Below are 20,814 nucleotides of genomic sequence, written 5' to 3'. Positions count from 1 at the left end.
CGTGCGCCTCACTTCCGCACTCCCACACCACACTCGAGAGCCCAGCACGCACACGAGCACGATGGCGTCCACCACCACCGCCACCTTCCTCGCCGTCTTCCTCCTCGTGGCGGCGTCGTCCTCGGCGCCGGCGCGGTCCTGCGCACCGAGCGACCTGCACGCGCTGCTGAGCGTGAAGCAGGCGCTGGGCAACCCGGCGACGCTGTCGACGTGGACGGCGTCGTCGCCCAACTGCTGCGCGTGGGACCACCTCCGGTGCAACGACGCCGGGCGCGTGAACAACGTCTTCATCGACGCCGCGGACGACGTGCACGGGCAGATCCCGTCCGCGGTGGGCGGGCTGACGGAGCTCATGTCGCTGACCCTGTTCAAGCTGCCGGGGCTCACGGGCTCCATCCCGGCGTGCCTCACCGCGCTGTCCAAGCTGGAGTTCCTCACCATCTCCCACACCAGCGTGTCGGGCGCCATCCCGGAGTCCCTGACGCGGCTGCGCAGCCTCGACTCCGTGGACCTCTCCAGCAACCAGCTGACGGGCACCATCCCGGCGTCGTTCGCCGACCTGCCCAACCTCCGGTCGCTTGACCTCCGGCACAACCAGCTGACGGGCACCATCCCGGCGGGGCTGGTGCAGGGGCAGTTCCGGTCGCTGATCCTGTCCTACAACCAGCTGACGGGGCCCATCCCGCGCGACGACGCCCACGACGAGATCAACACCGTGGACCTCTCCCACAACAAGCTCACCGGCGACCCCTCCCACCTGTTCGTCGCCGGCCGGCCCATCGGCAAGGTGGACCTGTCGTGGAACTACCTCGACTTCGACCTCAGCAAGCTGGTGTTCCCGCCGGAGCTGACGTACCTGGACCTGTCCCACAACCACATCCGGGGCACGGTGCCGCTGTCGCTGGAGCGCCTGTCCACGCTGCAGAAGCTGGACCTCAGCTACAACCGCCTGTGCGGGCCGCTCCCCAAGGGCCACGGCGTCATCAAGCACGGGTGCAAGCCGTACGCGCACAACCAGTGCCGCAAGGGGACCCCGCTCGCGGGATGCCAGGACCTGGAGTGAGCCGGCCGGTCGCCCGGACCCCGCCGGAGCTGGGATTTCTCTTCTCTGCTCTCCCTCTCCCTCGTCGGCCTCTGCTCTCTCCCTCGTCGGCGTGCGGCGGCGCACGTGTGCTTTTCGCGTCCCGATCGTGGTGGTGTGTGTGTAAGCACGACGGTGCCTGGTGTGTTTAGCTATAGACAAAAGTACGGCCGCGTAAGCACGCGCGGTTGATCTTGAGCAGTTAAGCGTGTACGAAATGACAGCTGTGTACGTGTACTGTGTCTGATGAAGTGTGGGATGTAGTACTGTGTATTTGGTATGGATCTGATGTATGAAAAGGATGTTTACGTACTATAAATGGCAAATCATCATATATTTCCTCTTTTTTTTTTAAGAAGTTGCGCTTGTCTGCGAAGTTGCGTGGTCGGATGCTGTGAATCGTGGCGAGCCTCATCTTTTTTTCATTTTAGCCGTACTTTTTTTGTCAGTTAGTAGTGTTTTTTTCTCACAATAAATTACCCAACAATAATTCATCATTAACTTTTCAGACCAGCAAATATCTGTTTATGTTGAAGTTTCTATCCAAAAACTCATCGCATTGAAAAACTGATATCTGTGAAGTTTCTATCCAAAAACTCAGGCTTCAGAACGCCATTTTTTTTCCTCTAGATCACATATTTGCTTGTAAAGCTAACTGACGTCAGTAAAATTTGTATACAGTTTTTTTGTAGAATTATTACTATGTTACAAAACATACCCTAATATTATCTGGAAGCTCAGGCTGCTTGGCAGTTCCTACAGTTGGATACGACGCGTGTCGTGCCATCTCTGTGCTTGCGGACAATGGTGACTTGCCAAGACTCCTTCGGACTGTTTCTAACGGCTAGAATGCGCTAGCTGTATGGACTAGTAACCCCTTTCTAGTACCTGTAGTACTCCTACAGCTAGTAGTGCTGCAAGTGCTCACCTACACGGCGCAACAAGGAGTACTACGTATTTCATTGCAAGCAGACCGTTGCACGAGAGCAGGGCACAGCCGCACAGGGCAGCAAGCCATTTCAAATCCTGCTTTTTTTTTACTGCATTTTCCTTTTACTCCACGAGCTGGCAGGTCGCTGGATTTATGACACTATCTTCACTTGGGCCTTGTTTAGTACCAAAATATTTTGCAAAATCGATACTGTAGCACTTTCGTTTGTATTTGATAAAAATTATCCAACCATGGACTAACTAGGCTCACAAGATTCGTCTCGTCAATTTCGACCAAACTGTGCAATTAGTTTTTATTTTCATCTATATTTAATACTCTATGCATACGTCTAAAGATTCGATGTGACGGAAAATCTGAAAAATTTTGCAAAATTTTTTGAGAACTAAACAAGGCCTTGCTTGCTGGGTAAAAGTGGTCCAGGGGGAAGTGAGAGTAAAAACAAGACTGGAAAGATCGGAGCGGCCGACCGGGAGGGCCGGACCACCGGAGCCCGGAGGGGAATCGAACAACACCAGAGTCGAGAGAGGATGCACTGTCATGCTCACGAGTCCAGGTTCAGGGAAGGACATGGACGCATTGGAGGTGGCCGCCCGATGCCCCTATCCGGGATTGGGATGGGGTGGGCCGGTGGGGAGACCGGAGACAGCACCGCCAGCATTAGCCCCGCTTGCGTGATGCATGAACGAAGGATGCAGAAATACCTTTCTTCTGCCTTCGCTCTCGAGCTGCTTTCTCGCGCTTTATTTGGGCCGAGAAATGGGCTTCTTTTATTTTTCTTATGTGCAGCTGATTTCGTCTTGCTATACTCTAAGTATATGCTCCTGATGTTTTCATGAAATATTTCTTGGGGGGGGGGGGGACAATTTGGCCTTCTTGTTGTCCAAATGTTATTTTCCTCACTCGTGGAAACCAAATACTTTGCTTCCTCACCTGTTCAATATCGTGCAAATCACGCTGCATGTGACCAATGTTCGTTTGACCATTCCATATGCAATTTCCGTGTCCCATTTAAAGCACGCTTAATGCATGCATATATCCACGGTGGTCTTAGATATGTGTCAAATGTTCGTTTGACCATTCCATATGTAATTTCCGATTCAAGTGACTTTTTTTAAAAACTTCCGGTCTTTCATTACTCATTTGCTTTAGCCTAATTCGCTCAGCACTAGATCCTCAACACCATGAGGCACACCATCCCAAGTGATACCAGATTCACTTGGACAATTATAACCTATCGCCGCAAATCACAAAGACGATGACAAACATAGGTGTGTTTGGTTTGTGAAGTTACTCTATGCATCATGTGGTGATGCATCATGAGTTCATCCCATAAATTTTGGTGGAATCAATACAATCCTCATACATATACTAATTATTAGCTTATGAAGAATAAGGTGGTGATGGATCAACTCATTCCATTCCGCAAATCAAATATAAAAGTGAGGAGTGAGAAGATGATATATCACCTCATTTGAACCAAACACACTCGAAAACGAAATAAATTCAGAGGCCATCAGATCCTTGATCTCTGTGATGACGCCTCCCATCTTTGACAGCCGGAAATCATCTCCCTCTACTGCCTCCTTCAGGTTTCACCATAGTAGCATCGGTTTCTATGCATACATGAGCAATACCCATCCTTGCGGCTTCCTTCAGACCAGCCATGCATACAGCCCAATAGCTCGGCATGAAATGAAACGCATCGAAGAGAAAAGGCTCAGCAGCTGCTCCAGCTTTGATCACAGAGCCCTGCTCGTCTCTGATGACAGAAGCCCCCCCCCCCCCCCCCCCCCCCCCCGAGTTCTCCTTGCAATTGAAAGCCCCATCCGAGTTTATCTTCAGGACCCCCTCCGGTGGTTTGGACCATCTCAAACTCTGACTGATTTCCGGCACAACTCTTTCACGGTCCGTTTTCTGAAATTTGTCAGCTTGGAGAGCAGTGATATATGCGACCTCCATAGCTGATCTCCGGACTACCTCTTCTCTGAAGCTATTTGGTTTTCCCCACCATAGCCACAGAAGCGTGATCACTATGAGCTTCTGTTTCTCTTCCAGCTCCATCACACGTTCCATCATTTGTATTGGGGACACGGCATCAGTCAGCCTGTATGTCACTTGCTCTAGGTTCAGTTCTCTCCATACCTGCTTCACCTCCTTACACTACGAAAGCAGATGGCCCCATCTTCTTCTAGGCGATTGCACATACAGCACCTTGTGTCGATCTCCATTCCTCTTCTTTTCAGCACACGTCTAACTGCTGACAAAGCCTCCAAAGGAAATGTTTCACTTTCGGTGGACAATCTAATTTCCATAACCTACGCCAGAAACCAGATTCTTCCTCGCTTCCACTCGGCCCTGCCCCTCTCGATCTCAGTGATCTGCTACTTCCTCCGTCTTTAAATATCTGTCGTTTGCGCTTTTCAAAAAATAATTTTGATGAAATATATATTAACAAATATTTATATTTATATTACATAATTAGTATTATTGAAAAAGTCTTTGACTCTAATTTTTAATAAATTTATTTGGAGATACAAATGTTGCATATATTTTTTATAAATTGAGTCAAATTTTACTAGTAAACCAACAGTAACAATTATTTAAGGACGAAGAGAGTACCTTGTTGCAATAATACAACGCAAGAAGAGCCATGGCTGATGAAATTACAACACATGAAGAGCGGTCCGAATCAAATTAGCCAAACAGTTTCCCTCGCTGCTCCCTGGCCCTACCCGCCGGTCAGCCTCGTTGACCCTGCTACCGCCGGCCTGGTCAGATCGATCCGACCCACCAGCATGGCAACGGCTCGGCTGGTACCGGCGCTGGTGATCCTTGAGGACTAAGCTTTAGGAGGAGGAACTAAACATGGGTCACATTTTGTAGCCCACCCGATAAGCATAATAACCCTAAACCCTAAACCACCCCGCCATCTAATCCTGGTGCGTTCTCTCTGCTTGCGGCCTTTGGTCGGTGTCGTTATCGCTCGAACAATTCCTTTGCTGCTCGTTCTCTCAGTGCCATTCTGGGTGAGTCCGAAGATTCTTTTAATATGCGGAGGAAGACGCCGTTCCCTGCTGAAGACGCCGGGTTGTGGAAGGGCGAGTCGCCAGGTGCATTTTTTGGTAGCCATACTGAGTTCATCTAGTAATCTGAAGCGTAGTTAATATCTTTTTGTAGCTGAGCATTTTGTGTATCTGTTGATCTTCAGAAGCTTAATCAAGGCTGTGCTGATAGCGCCATAGCGGTAATGCTGGTACTGGGCATGTTCTGTCAGGGATTGGTTCGATTCTGCTTCTGCCGCAGATGGAGGGTGCTGGCTCGTTTCCTTTTTTTTTCAGTGCATCTGCCTGATTGTGAAGAAACCTGCAGTCCTGCTGATATTTATGTATCGGCGGTGCGTTGTTACTGTGATTGTGCTACATATCTTAATCTTTGTATTATTTTGGGCTAACCTGGATTCGTTTCTTTCTTTGTGGTCACCATGTTGTTGCTGTAGACCGCTCATTGTGTTCCTTTATGTAAGCGGGTGGTGCTTTGGCAAATTTTTGGCAGACTGAGGCCCAGGCCTCATGGTGTTGGCCTTGTTGTAGGCTGCTGGAGTATGCCGATTGACATGGATCTTCCATACTATGTAGCTGACGGTGTTGTATCTCGTTATAAGTTTTTCGGTGATAAAAGCTGTGATAAGTATGATGCAATGGAAAGTTTTAGTGGTATAGTAATCGAGTGCCTCTGTCATTGTGAAGGATGTGAGCTATGAAAAGGCAAAGTCTTTGGAAAAGAGAGTGGCTGATGTGGAGTAGCGTCTTTGCATTTGTTCTAGTGTTGTTGGGAGTAAGGAGAGGAGCATAGCTGTTCGTATGTGCAGGCAATTTAGGGGCTATTCGGCTGGCTGTTTCGTTTTGGCTGATGTTGATGACGATTTGTTGTGAGAGAAAAATACTGATGCTGATGACCCTTGTCCTATTCCTGAGGAAATGAAGTTTTTCTATGATGGCCTGAGGCCGCCTAAAACCCACATTGAACAATTAGTTGCTGTTCTTGTAACACTTAACGACCGTGGCTGTCATGTCTTGGTACTGGAATGGTAGGCTTCATCTTATTGTCAGCAATTTGTTTTTAGGAAATGGTGTGATGGACTGATGGTATGTTTATGTTACTTCGTTATTTCTGCTACATGTTTTTTTGTCGTTTGGATAGCACAGCAATAGGTGGGTGCAGGTTCTAGATAGCAGTGTAGCCGGGTGGTAAGATCTTTTGGACCTTTTATTAGTTTGCAGCAGTAGTGTAAAGCCATGTCATGCATGTCGTGTTATGTAGGTCTGTAAGCCTCTTGGATGGCTATGGTTTGTACATATATGAAGTCTTAATATATAAGAATACTTATTAGTATGTTATATTATATATAGCATGTACTGATTACTTTGCCAGTCTGAATGCACACTCAGGCATTCTCATATCTCTGTCGATCTGAATGTTGCATGTTATATTTCAGGCTATCTCTGTCATCATTTGTTATGAGGTTTCAGTATCAATCTTCGCAAAGGGCGCGAATGTAACAAAGAAAAACCAACGAAGGCGTGGAACCGACTTTGGATTTGGATTGTTCAATTTTTCAATATAATGATGTGCAGCTGTCGTGCGTATTTGACAAAAAAAAGTTTCAGGATTAGTAGGGACGACAGATGAAGAGAACATAGGCAGGCATAGCTGATATTTTTTTAGATGCTTTTTGTACATAAACTTTGTCATAGCATATAAAGGAGAGAGAATTATTTCCTTGGCCCTAAAAAAGTGTCTCTTAGTTCCTTAGCTCTTTTTTGGTCGAACTTAGTTATTTGTCCCAGATTCGAGTTTTGCTTAGTTTTATGGCCCTTTCGCTAGTTTGATGAGGTAACAGGGTTAAGTAGTACATGAAAAGACTATTTTACCCCTGGCGCTAAATGAAAAAGAACAGTAGCCTACATATACATTGTACGGGTTTTTCAGATGGCTTAGCATCAATAATTTCACAATATGGTCTTATGGTTTTTGGTGTAGGCTACTGCTCCTTTTCATTCAGCACCAGGGGTAAAATAGTCTTTTCATGTACTGCTTAACCTCATTACCTCATCAAACTAATGGAAGGACCATAAAACCAAGCAAAACTCGAATCTGGACCAAATAACTAAGTTCAACTTAAAAAAAGCTAAGAAACTAATAGGCACTTCTTTTAGGGCTAAGATAATAATTCTCTCTATAAAGGACCTCTGTGCAGTTCATCTGTTTGGGATTAATTTCTTCATTTCTTAGTTCAGAAACAGCATTGGCTGGTGCTGCTCATCATTCGTGTTCTGAAGCCTTAATGAGCAAGTGCTATTTTGTGACTGTTGTTAGTCTAATTGCACATTCAGGTTTCAGGTTTCATTTGAGGCATCGCTTTGCTATCAGGTTTCAGGAGCAGCGGACATCTTGGAGCACCTAACAGCAACTCCAGCAGGCCTCCAAAACTTGGCTTCTATTTTTAATTTGGGTGCTCCTCCTACTTTTTAGGGTTTAACTTTTTTGCTTCAACTCCAACAGTAGCACCCAAATTTGGGCCCTCAAACTTATTCTAGAGAGAATGACAGAAGGGACCCACTCGTCATTGTCTTTTTCTTCTTCCGCTTTCTTCTTTCTTTGGACATGGACACAACTAGAGCATCGAGCCGGTTACCGTAGGGTGTCATGCACATACAAGGGAAGAGAGAGAGAGAGGGAGCATGTGCTGAGGCTAGGACACGCGATGGAGGATGGGGGTTGTCTTGTTGGGCCAACAAGAATAGGGTCTGAGAGAGAAATATGAGTGTCTAACCAATTATAGGGTCTGGAGTAGGGGCTATGCTTTGGGGTTTGTTAGAGTTGCTCGGATGGCCTTTACATATCTGGAGTTTTGGGCCTTTACGGATCTGGAATTTTGGACCGGACGCCTGTGATTTGGTTTCAACCGTAAATGGGCCAACCGGGCGAACGCCTGTGTTTGGTTTCAATTCAACGATGAATGGGCCAACCGGGGGCGAACACGCAATACATTCGAAGCCTAGCACGGGCGTCCAGGCAATTCAGCTGCGAGTCGCCGTTGACTCTCAAAAGAAAAAAGAAAAAAGACTGCGAGTCTCCGTTTCAACTTTCAACCAACGAAGCTGCAACTAGCTTGTTCGCTTGAAATGATCTACTAGTAGTTATTTAACAGTAATTTTTTATAACAAATTAGCAAACAATATTTTCAACTATAACTTATCAACCAAGCGAACTATTCTCTCCGTTCCAAATTATAAGTTATTTCAAGATTTTTTGAGAGTCAAAGCATTTTCAAGTTTGACAAAAAATATAGAGAGAAATATAAAGATTTATGTCATAAAATAGGTACACTATGGAAATATAACAAACAAAGAATCTAATAATACTTGGTTGGTATAAAAAATGTTATTATTTTGCTATATAAATTTGGTAAAACTTGAAAAACTTTGACTCTCAAAGATTCTTGGAATGACTTGTAATTTGGGAGGGAGGGTGAAACGACCTAGATTTTTCCAAAAAGGGAAAAATCCACAGATTCGAATTATAATGTGACAATTCACAAATTGAACCATCTCATTATCATATATCAGCTGTTATCGTAGCCATACATCGTGAAAAACAAGATTACAACACATTTACTTTACAACTCTTGGTCAACAAGCCTATTACATCGTTTTTCTAGCGAAAACACACACGGGTCTTTATCAGAGTCGATGTAGCGCGTCAGCGGTGAAGGCTCCTCCTTCACGGGGAATCATCAGAGGCGGCGTAGTTTATCAGCGGGCGTAGCCTTCATTTCCGAACCAAACTTGAGCGCAAGAACGAGACCACCTAATCCTTCTATTCTTCGTAGTTATCGTCATAGACCACGTTCAAAACCTGCTAAACAACTTTCAGTATGATTTGTACTGGCCACTGGCTCCCACCCTATGCTTTTGCGTAAGCTTTGTGGTAAGTGGAATGCAAAGGGTAGATCATGAGGCCTATATATATGGCTGTAGTTTTTCCTATGCAAGCTTGTCAATATTTTAATAATAATAATTCATCAAGTTTTATTCCATCTCAACCACACGTCCATCCATCCATCCCATCACACACATCTCACCACACTCTCACTCTCTAGGCGGCAAGTACGACTCCCGCTCGTGCCTTGCCTCACGGCCAACGTCGGATCCAACACAAACCCAGGGGAAGGTAGAAAGGACTCCTCTCACTAGTCAAGTGAAGCTGTACTTAGGAAAGGTCGATAGCCGACGAATCGGCGTATGTATCGATCGATCAACCAAACTCTGCAGAGGTTTACACTAACCACAAGATCACCATCATCGACGGTGGCCCCCGTCTAGGCTGATTCCGAGCTGCCTCCCAGCTAAATACGATGCCACCCTACCACTCAGAACTGGAGCCATACCGGAGTACCACCGGCATGCTGAGACTGTGAGGCGTAGTACCGGGCCCCTAAGGTCACTACGCTGTCTTAGGAGGGTGTGGGTCCTCATGCCCATACCTCCCTACACTATCTGCTATCAACCTAGTAGTAGTGGCACCGCACTAGCTGGTCGTACATCCGTCCCGTTCTATGGCTAAGGCGAGTGGCGTGTAAGGCTTCCTAAGACCCGGTCCACAGAACATCTCAGTCCTTAGGGTGACCAAACAGGACATCTTCACGAGGGGCCAACCGATGCCCCGCTCGACGGAACATCCGGTTACCCCGTGCTATACAGCACCTCCCATCCCGGCGCTTCGTCCCACGAAGACACTCCACTCCGGGACCTCTCCCTGTCACATGTACCCGCCACAGGTAACTCTCATGGAGAACGCCCAGGTAGCATCCTCCGGCAAGACTTGTCCCAAGACTCGTCGTAGATCCTGCTCGGTCGACTCAACCCTCACCACACACCCAAGACACACGCCAAGATCTCCCCAAATCCATTACCATCTCATTATCCAATTAATGGCACCACGTGCCTTATCCACTCACATCCAATCTCCCACATTGCATCACATCACAGATATAATGCGTAGTAGAAGCAGTAGCAAGTAGTATGCAAGCATCTAACCTGACAGCGGGTGTGCGAGGGTTATAGGTTGCAACAAGGCAATGGCTCACAAGCATTTCTATCATGCAACCTATCTCGGTTCATTTGCATAAAAGTAAAGCACTAGCATCTACATTATTGCATGTCTATTAGGATTCTACGAGGTTGGGTGGGACGTGGCACCTGTCGAATGTCATTTCTGAGATCCTCAGTGCACTTGTAGTCATTCTCATCTGAGGTCCTTATTCCATCTGCATGTCCTTTCTTCAACGGGTTCCGATCCGATCAACGCTAACCGAAGCAACTACCTCGAAAGCGACAAACAAGGCGAAACAATCAAATCACTAGACCTAGAAAGATCGCGAAAAGAGACGACAAAACACTGAAGAACAACTACCCTAAAAGAGCACTGAAAGGAAAACAACTTAGCCCTCTCGGCGGATGTCCGATCCCTGGGCTAAAAGAAACGGGAATGGTTGTTCACTGAGTACAAGCTTGAGTCTTAGCCTAGCCGGTACTTTCCGGGTCGATCATGCCGACCTGTACGGCTTTAATAACAAGGGCGTAGACCCTAACTTATTCTAAGCAAACACCACAGCTTACGGTCTTTCGATCCAAGTGTCATAGAGATTGACAGGAATCGAAAAGACTATGAGCACGAGAAGTTCCGGTCTCTCTCAATCTATACGCCATTGTAGTTGGCGAGAGGCAAGAGAGGGTGGAACAAAGAGAGAAGAAAGGGAAAGTGGTCTACTCCTTCCGATCCACTCGCCATGGTAAGAGACGGGGAATCTGAAAGAGTGACACACAAGAACACGAGTGCTCAAACTACTTGTAGGGTACCACAACCTAGGTGCACTAAATGCACTAAGACATCACCAGGGTTCTTAGCGGTGCGGTTGTCACCACGAGAACCAAGAAATGCTACGGTCGAATAGGTACAAGTGTACAAGAGTTTAAGCACGAAGAACCAAAAAGGCGGGAAAAGACACGGGATTCACCTTCCTTTGATCCGCTCGCCATAGCAACGGCGGGAATCGCGGGATTGGAAACAAAACATCAAACAAGCAAAAGGGGCTTAATCCCCATCTTACTGGATCGACGGGATTGAGAACGAGAGGGAAGAAGAATGGAGTCCATACTCGTTCGACCAACTCATCATGGAACAACGACGGTTGGATAAAAGGAATACGACCCCACGATCCCAACCCACTCGTAGGGCACCATGACTGTGCATCTAAATCAGCACAAGGCTATTCCTAAGGCCCATAGCGATGTGGTTGTCACCGCTAGGTCCGAGGGAATGCTATAGTCGAAGTGGTACAAGCATACGAGGTGGTTAGGATAAACACGGGAGAAATGGGGTAAAGCCCAATGGCCATGGCAAGGTGGACTCGCGGCCATGAGCTTCACCTAACGAGTTTCTCCGATAGTTCTACGAAGGTTGTCCCCTAATTCGTATCCCACTAGACTAGGTCATTTAGGTCTCGAGTGTGCGGGTAAGAACCGCGTCGTTAACGTCATCGAGTCCACGATGACCACGTTCGAGGAACGGGAATAGGAGCTAACGACCGTAGCGCAACGAAGTCAACTAAACACAGGGAATGAGTTACGCTCGGCATCGCGATCACGGCGGGACGAACCCACGATCGAAATGATCGAGTGCACCACCACTTCCCCGACCGGCTCGAAGGCTCAGTCCTCAGGCAAATAACAAACGAAAGAACGACGACAACCCGAGAGGAGGGATATGCTTGGCACTACGACCATGGCGAGACAAACTCGCGATCGCAACATTCAAACACATCATTCTCTCAACCGGCTCGAAGGCACGGTTCACAACCAACCAACCACACTACACAAGAACCAACACACAAAGAACCACAATGTCGCGACCAACACAAGACAACAATAGAGTAGCACATTTCCATAACGTCCAACAGAGATAGATAAACAAATAGGTAATAGACCGGCACGAAGGCACGACACAGGCATGGATATAGATAAATCATGTGAAAGGCGCACGACATGTATGAACGTTGATAGAAAGATGTACAAAAGCAAAAGGGGTTTTTCGTCGGCGTCGACTAGGGTTCGACCTTGGTGGCGAGGATGGCAGAGGGCTTCTATAGCTTGGTCGCGGCTTGGCAAAGGCAGAGCTGGAGGAGAAGGCTTGGGGTTCGGCAACGCTTCGCAGGTTCGGCGCTCTGACAGCAGCGATGTCTTAAGTCCAGCGGCTCCGACAAGTGGCACAGCGTGGCTGCAGCATCCCTGCACAGAGAAGAACGCGGCACGAAGGCCGGTCTCAGCAAGGTGAACACATGAAGGGGAAAAGGAGGGAAAATGGGCACTGGTGGCTCACCGACGGCAGCGGAGAAGAGCTTGGCAAGGTGGCAGCTTGGCACGACATCGTGGAGGTACTGCTCGGTGCGGCTCGCGACATCGCAGTTCGCGGACAGGGTGGTGACCGAGGCGAGCTCGGAGCCGCGGTCGGCTCGGTGGCGTCGCAGGGTGAGGACGAGGACGCGTCGGGGCTCGGCGTCTTCGGCGCGGCGAGGTCGAGGCGCGACGCGCGTGGTCGAGGCTCCAGCGCGAGGGGGTGCTCGGGGCTCGAAGCAGAGGCATGGCCGTGGCGTCGCGACGAGGTTGGGGGCTCCGGTGGCGTCCGCGCTGGCGTTGTTGACGAAGACGCGCTCTGGGGTGCCGCGCTCGCGGCGAGGGCGCGACGCGAGGACGAGGCCACGACCGAGGCTCGGGGCGGGGTCGACGTTGCGAGGGGGGGGGGTAGAGTGGACCGGTGGTGGCGCGGGCGCGGACGTCGTGGCGAACGGGGCTGGGTCGCGGTGGTGGCTCGGCGTCGAGACAGAAGCTTGACGAGGACGCGCTCCCGGGGTGTCGTGCTCGCGGTGGTTTCGACGTCGGTGAAGACGGAGCGAGGGGCTTCGAGTTGGAGCTCGACGAAGAGGGAGCACTCGCTGCGGCGTCGCTCCTGGACGCGGCGACCGTGGCGAGGACGGGGACGGAGGCGTCGCGGGGCCAGGGCTCAGCGCGGCGAGGGCGCTGAGGGTGCAGGGGCGGCGGCTCGGGAATGGAGGAGAGCGGCGTCGGCGCTAGGGGCTCTTATAGTGCGTGGCTAGGGTTCCAGGGGCAGCGCGTCCATCCTCGGCGTCCGTGTCCGCGTTGGGACACGTGGAGCGCATCAGCACGGACGTCGAGGGGCAGAGGGCAGGCGCGCACGGGTTTCCTCCTTGGCGCGGCGGCGGCGGCGTTCTGGGGAAGGCAGGGGCGCGTCCTCTCCTAGGGTTGGAGGGGCGCGACTGGGCCAGAAGGAGAGCTGGGCCGCGGGGTTGCTTGGGCCGAGGGGAGGTAGCTGGGCCGCGGAGATGGGGCTGGGCCGGTGGCGCTAGCAGGCCAGGAGGAGAAGGGGGGAGGCAGGCTGGGCCTAGCGAGAGTGGGAGAAAGAAAAGAGTTGGAGCCCAAGGAAACAAGATTTCCTATTAAAAGATAAAGAAATTTGGGATTAGGTTTAAAGGATTTTTAAAGAGGGGATTGAGAGGGGAATTTCGGGAAGAGTTCAAAAGAATTCAAAGGAGTTTGAGACGTACTCCAACAGAAAGATTGAGAAGGGATTCGCTTCGCCTTTGAGATAGGCTCAACATAGATTTAGACAGACTTCGCTACGGATTTGTACACTCCAAAAGAAACTCAAAACCCTAAACAAGACTAAACTCCCAACCGACTCACGAACAAAAGCACTCACCTAGAAACAAATCTACATGTATGCCACGATTTGTTAGCGGGTTAGGATCGAGTTAGATCTAAAAACTATATGCTTCACACGATTACAGGAAAAATTTTAAAAAGCTCGTATTTTTGGTTTACGTAAAAAAAATCTGGGATGTTACATAGGGGGTACAATACAACTCGTGGATTTCACAACGTGCAGATTACCTTCGTCTGCGCGTGTTTCATAGGGTGCACCGCAACGGTGCTCCCTTCCGCTCTGTTTTTTCCCCCCTTGACCATTGTGCGCGAGCCCGAACACTGCTTGAACCGCGCCTCGCGTGGCAACCAAAAAAATGTCCTGCTCATGAGCTCGAGTGCTTCTTAACAGCGTGTTGATTTCCCTCGACCTCCAGCGCGTTCCTGGTAGCACCAGCACGCATTCACGCACGCACAAAGCAGAAAGCACGTCACTGGTGGCCTGGTGCTCCGTTCCGCAGCGAGCCGTCTGACCCGCGACTGGATCGGCAAGCGCCGGCGACTACACCCAGCGTCAAACGATACTAATTCCTTTATTATTAGTGCGCCTCCGATGAATGGCGTACTTTGACTGTTCTGGATGCCAAGCAAGACTCACGACCTCTTCGTCGTCCGACGGGGCGGCTTACTCTGTTCCTTTCACATTTCCAACCACGCACTCCGCTCCCTCCATGGATGGCTCCACATGACTGTTGCCATCGGCAGCGTCTGATTAGGGCAGGCACCATGCACGTCATCACCAATCATATTTTTCACTGGCCGTCCAAATCACCGCCATAGGCATAGCAGTATAGCACATCCGCTCCGGCGTCGCTCCTGATCTGAAGACACACGACTCCAGCCGTGGGCGTGGACTCGTTTTTGGTAGGCAGTGGGTTCAGACCAGTAGCAACAGCAACTTGATGCATATCCATTACTCCATTAGCCGGCTATTATTTTTTTCTTTTAACGAAATAGACACGGTAGCACTTTCGTTTGTATTTGACAAATATTATCTAATCATGGATTAATTATGTTTAAAAGATTCGTCTTGCAAATTATAGGTAAACTATATAATTAGTTATTTATTTTATCTATATTTAATTTTTGTCGCAAGATTTGATAATTTGAAAAATTTTACAAATTTTAGTACTAGGCTACTACTGTTCCATCACTGTGATTCGCTGGACAGACACGGACCGGTTTTCCCAATCCTTTGGAGGCCACGATGTACCGTCACGGGTGGGGTTTCTGCTTTTGTCGTTATGCTGCTGCACGGGTACTCTCGGGGTAGGGTAGGCTGGTCGCCAAAGCGCACGCACCTCTTGTCCGTCGCCAACTCGCGGCATGCCATGCCGTGACCGTGAGAACAAGGCAGGCAGACAGGGCGACGGCGCCGATGTGTGCGGGCGCTGCCTGCATATGCAGTGCCACGGCAAAAATCGCCCCGCCAAAACAGAAATGCCACGTCCACGTACGGCGTCCGTGTCGCACGACACGATCCGCGCCGGCTCACTCACGGACGTAGCGAGACGGTGAGGTGTGAACGGGCGGGCCGTGGCGTCCCTTTCCCGGTGGTTCCCGCTGCCATCGGCGCTTTTACGGCCGGGCAGCAGTCCCGCTCGCACGGCCCCGCGCCTCGCGACGGGTCGACGAGACGCCGGGACATCAATGCCTGGTTCCCGTCGACGCCGACCCGTGATCGGCGATCGCTAGCTTTGCTTGCCGCGAGTCCGCGACCGCGGGCGGTGTGCGTGTGCGTGTGCGTGCGACCTCCGGCGGGTGCTGACGAACGGGCCGCTTACGGCGAAACGGGAGGACAGCAGTACCACGCACACTGCTACTGACACGGGCAGTGCGGTGATATCCGATGAGCAGGAGGAAAGTAGGGGCAGGTCCGGGCTTAATCCCTGCCATGCTGACGGCGTTCAAGTCGCGTTTATGGCTGCTGAACGGGTGCCTAACACACAAGGTACCATTAAGTTGGGGTTTACTCAAAGTGGAACGCGGTGTGTGAATTGTAATTAATGGATGAAATGAAAAATGGTTAAGGCATCTTGAATGGCAAAGGGGAAAAAACATGACCACGAAGATCATATGAAAGCTAAATCAGAATCTCTGAAGTCCAACACGATCATCCAGAAATATCTATCAAACAACCCCATTCTAAAACCCTACTCAAAAGTTTTGGAGGAATTGCAGGAACTCTTGCGTTCTAAGCAAGTCCCTGCGTAACCAACCCACAACATATGCTATTGTCATAGCGTCAAAGTAGCTGGTCTCACTCTCGCGGTCTCGCCCTTTTGCTTTGAGCTGGAAGAACCAAGTGAAGAAACTTCCCACAGGATAGACGCATTTCTATTTGGTTTGACAATAAAATGCTCACGAGACACTCTTCGATCTGGCGATTCCTCTACACGTTTCGTTGGACACAGCACAGCAGCAACGCCCCCCACTTGAGCCAGGAAATCCGTTCGCCGCTTAAAACGCTGTAGCGCTACGCTTTTGCCACCATCAAAACGTCGACCTGTCCGCTATGATTAGGCGGCCGAGATTGCACGAATCCTGCGCAATGTCATTTTAAATCCCCTCTCACCTAACCTCCTTTTTCGTCCAGTCCTCTTCACTCTTCCAACAAAGTCTCCTTCTCCCGTAACGCCATTAAATATTTATAGTCACTAGCAGAATTTAGATAATTCATCGGAACAAAAATTGAATTGAAGTGAATTTCAAAAAATTACGAACGAGAAGATAAAATAAAATGACAGCGAGAGGAGAAAAAGAAAAGAAAGACGCGAGGGAGGAAGGGGAAAAGGCGTGAGCGAGGGTCGTGTTTGACCACCACCTCCCCTTCTCCGCTCGTCTCGTCTCCCACCTTCCTTCCCCGTTGCCTCCCCTCCCCCCTCCGCGGCCCCGTCGCTGCTGGGCTTGGCTTTACCACTGGCGGGTTCCCACTCGGGGGCCAGACGCCGCCACCGCTGACTCCGTCTACACCGAATCCCCCCCGCGCGATTTAACCCCTCTCGCCTCGCCTCGCCTCGCCGTCTCCGCTTCCCTACAACGCGCACACCAAACGCGCACGCGCTGTTCGTTCCTCGGCCGCTCTCTCCATCTCCGCCCTTCTCCTCCCCCCTCACAGATCTCCGCGGGCCGTGCGGTTCCTTGACTCGCCTACTCCGGGGCTGTCGGATCTCCACGGCGGCTAGGGAGGAGGGATGGGCAACTGCTGCGTGACGCCGAAAGGAGCCGCCGACGCCGGCGGCGGCAAGAAGAAGTCCAAGGAGCCCAAGGAGCCGAAGCAGAAGAAGGGCAAGAAGCCCAACCCCTTCTCGATCGAGTACAACCGCGCGGCGCCGGCGAGCGCGCCCAGGCTGGTGGTGCTGCGGGAGCCCACGGGGCGGGACATCGCGGCGCGGTACGAGCTCGGCGCCGAGCTCGGGCGCGGCGAGTTCGGTGTCACCTACCTCTGCACCGACCGCGCCTCGGGGGAGGCGCTGGCCTGCAAGTCCATCTCCAAGAAGAAGCTCCGCACCCCCGTCGACATCGAGGACGTGCGCCGGGAGGTGGAGATCATGCGCCACCTCCCCAAGCACCCCAACGTCGTCACGCTCAGGGACACCTACGAGGATGACAATGCCGTGCACCTCGTCATGGAGCTCTGCGAGGGCGGGGAGCTCTTCGACCGCATCGTGGCGCGGGGACACTACACTGAGCGCGCTGCCGCCTTGGTCACACGCACTATCGTCGAGGTCGTGCAGGTGAGATTTTGTTTCGATACATAGTAGAATCATTACTATTGGACAGCAAAATTACAAATGAATGTCGTTATATGTGTTTCAGTTACTCTCATTATGCCTCGTGGGGTCAGTTTCTAGTCATCACTAATATGATAGCTTTCTCAATAGTTGATTCGATAGGTTATGTAGTAGTAAATGTTTAGCTGTGTCCACTCTGGCTACTAATTTAGACTATCATTCCTTGGCTAACATCTTGTAATTAGATTGTTTGTAATTTCATTTCTTCAGTCTTTAACTCGTTTATAATCAGAACGATGAGATGAGTTAACTTGTTCATCTGTTATGTCTTGTACAATGTCAGATGTGCCATAAGCATGGAGTGATGCACAGGGATCTCAAACCAGAAAATTTCTTGTTTGCGAACAAGAAAGAATCAGCGGCCCTTAAGGCCATTGATTTTGGCCTGTCTGTATTTTTCACTCCAGGTGCAGTTTATGTTCCTTTATCTATTTGTCATTTTGCTCCATCAGTCATTGTCGATGATGTCATCTTGTTGACAGTATGATCACTGGACTGTGGTGGCCTGTCTTATCTCTTTTGCTTCTTGGTTGCATGGCATATGTTGAAGTACTGAATTTGAATTTGTGTAGGCGAACGGTTTACTGAGATTGTTGGAAGTCCTTATTACATGGCTCCAGAGGTGCTAAAGAGAAACTATGGCCCAGAGGTTGATGTTTGGAGTGCAGGAGTGATTCTGTACATTCTTCTTTGTGGTGTCCCCCCATTCTGGGCAGGTTAGTTTTCTATGGAATGATGGACAACTGTGATACATCTGTATACAATAGCAGTTTAGAATGTTGAGAATTACAAAAAAGAATATATTCTAATCTCTTGTAAATTCAAATGCTCAATATGGCATACTGTGGACTGATACTCTTTTTTCTTAACATTGAATTTGGGCCTGGTGATTGGGAGATGGGGCTGTAGAGCATAAAAATGCATCTTAATTTTATGTTGTTAAATGTTTTTGACATTTTTTTTTGTTTCAATGTTGCAATGCAGAAACGGAACAGGGTGTTGCTCAGGCAATTATCCGATCTGCCATTGATTTCAAGAGGGATCCATGGCCAAGGGTGTCTGATAATGCCAAAGACCTTGTCAGAGGAATGCTCAATCCGGATCCAAAACGACGATTGACAGCTCAGCAAGTGCTTGGTAATAATCATTCTCACACTAGATGACTATATTGTGTTTTGCTTGTTTTTTTTTCAACCTTAAACCAGTGAGAATTATAATCCTAGATTTCTGAACCTTGTGTTAGCATTGATGGAAGATAATGCTATAATATTTCATAAGTGTTCTCCCCTATATATTTGTCTGATAACCTTGTATCTCCATCCAGATCACCCATGGTTGCAGAACATTAAGAAGGCTCCAAATGTCAATCTGGGTGAAACTGTTAAGGCTAGACTTCAACAATTCTCTGTGATGAACAAGTTCAAGAAGCATGCACTTAGGGTACATTTTCAGTCTGACTTAACCTCAAATGATACCCCTTCAATTGTCATATTTGCTCTGGAATTTCTCACATCTTTGAATACAGGTCATAGCTGAGCATCTTTCAGTAGAAGAGGCTGCTGACATAAAGGATATGTTTGAGAAGATGGATCTTAACAAGGATCAAATGCTTAGTTTCGATGAGCTGAAGCTTGGTCTGCATAAGTTTGGTCACCAAATGCCTGATGCAGATGTTCAAATACTAATGGAAGCTGTGAGTTGACATTCTTTTCCTCCACAACAGAAACTTAAACTTGCACCTCTTTAATATTGGACTCTAGTTTTTTGTTTTGTTTTGTTTTGTTTATGTCAAATACCTTTAAATAATATTTTATCAACCCGTTTTAATGTTTTCCTGGGCCTTTTATATTTACTGTTTGTGTATGTTGTGCCAGGCGGATGCTGATGGAAATGGGTCCTTGGATTATGGAGAATTTGTTACATTATCTGTTCATCTAAGAAAGATTGGAAATGATGAGCATCTGCATAAGGCATTTGCATACTTTGACCGGAACAAGAGTGGTTATATTGAAATCGATGAACTCCGTGAGTCATTAGCTGATGACCTTGGACAAAATCATGAAGAGGTTATCAATGCCATTATCCGTGATGTAGACACTGATAAGGTTTGTACTTCTTGGTCAATTAGTTGTAAATGTATGCTAGCTTCTTTCTCATTTCTCGTTTAGCTCATTTGGTGTAATGATTAAAACGCTGAACTCTGTGGTACTGAGTATCTCAAACTGTTTTCATTATCTTGTTCCCCAGGATGGCAAGATAAGCTATGATGAGTTTGCGGCGATGATGAAGGCCGGAACAGACTGGAGGAAAGCATCGAGACAGTATTCGAGAGAGCGGTTCACCAACCTGAGCCTTAAGCTGCAAAAGGATGGATCGTTGCAGATGACGAGTACGCGGTAGCCGATAACACCCATAGGCAAGTTGTGAATTACAGATGGAAACCCTGTGTAGATTTTCTGGTTGTTTGTTGACAGCTCTTCTGCTCGTCCTGATGTTTGATGATTGCTTTCTATTCTTCGCTCGCCGCCTGTTTGAAGCATTAGCTAGAGGGATTGTTGATGCTACGATTGTATTTAGACTGCATGATCCACGCCTCACTCATTTCCACGCCTTATTAGGGCAAAGTGTACTGTACAAGAGAAAGAGGGGAAAAAGATTAGGAAGTTGTACGCATTTCTTAACTTCTGTTTATCCATTTGCTTGTGGGTTGTTCTTTAATATCCTGATGACGAGTTCACGCGTGTGGTGCTCGATCGATAGCGGTTGTTTGAACCTGGATGGAGGAATTGAATTTACGGGTCAAATTTAACGGATGAAGACATGAAGGTGCTTCACTCCAAAGTCTGCTGCTTGACCACGTCTCTGATTGCCAATTTCCAGAGGTGTAGATGACCTATATGCCATATATGGAGAGTCCAGCCAGAGATCCATTGAGATATACAAAAGAAATCTTTGAATCTTGGTCATTGTGAGCGTAGAGCCAAACGTGACGTTTTCCTGTCCATGCCTAAAAAATGAGGGCACTGGCAATTTGGCGTTCAAAAGATGGGACAGGTGGGTTTGTTTAGACGTGACATGCTACTACGTTTGAACACACAATTTAAAGTTGGACTGGTCAACAGCCTGCCTATTATGACGCTAAAACAA

General features: G+C 48.7%; 2 protein-coding genes across 2 annotated transcripts; both read left to right on the top strand.

Moving 5' to 3' along the window:
- On the top strand, positions 1-1,434 carry LOC8081770 (polygalacturonase inhibitor 1). Its single transcript, XM_002463003.2, has one exon. It carries the CDS (start codon positions 62-64, stop codon positions 1,061-1,063), a length of 1,002 nt encoding a protein of 333 aa, XP_002463048.1. The 5' UTR covers positions 1-61; the 3' UTR covers positions 1,064-1,434.
- Positions 16,738-20,385, top strand: LOC8056357 (calcium-dependent protein kinase 20). The gene is made up of 8 exons (XM_002463002.2): positions 16,738-17,610; positions 17,951-18,074; positions 18,240-18,383; positions 18,652-18,804; positions 18,992-19,107; positions 19,193-19,360; positions 19,542-19,772; positions 19,915-20,385. Exons 1-8 carry the CDS (start codon positions 17,068-17,070, stop codon positions 20,065-20,067), a joined length of 1,632 nt encoding a protein of 543 aa, XP_002463047.1. The 5' UTR covers positions 16,738-17,067; the 3' UTR covers positions 20,068-20,385.

The sequence above is a fragment of the Sorghum bicolor genome, chromosome 2, assembly GCF_000003195.3.
Source record: "Sorghum bicolor cultivar BTx623 chromosome 2, Sorghum_bicolor_NCBIv3, whole genome shotgun sequence".
Taxonomy (NCBI): domain Eukaryota; kingdom Viridiplantae; phylum Streptophyta; class Magnoliopsida; order Poales; family Poaceae; genus Sorghum; species Sorghum bicolor.
The sequence above is the reverse complement of the archived record's forward strand: the minus strand, read 5'-3'. Positions and strand labels throughout refer to the sequence as shown.

Bases quoted from the DNA above. Each gene is read 5' to 3' on its own strand.
- LOC8056357 (XM_002463002.2), top strand. From the start codon at position 17,068: ATGGGCAACTGCTGCGTGACGCCGAAAGGAGCCGCCGACGCCGGCGGC. The intron at 18,075-18,239 runs GTGCAGTTTATG...GAATTTGTGTAG, and splicing joins GTCTGTATTTTTCACTCCAG to GCGAACGGTTTACTGAGATT. The intron at 19,773-19,914 runs GTTTGTACTTCT...CTTGTTCCCCAG, and splicing joins GTGATGTAGACACTGATAAG to GATGGCAAGATAAGCTATGA.
- LOC8081770 (XM_002463003.2), top strand. From the start codon at position 62: ATGGCGTCCACCACCACCGCCACCTTCCTCGCCGTCTTCCTCCTCGTG.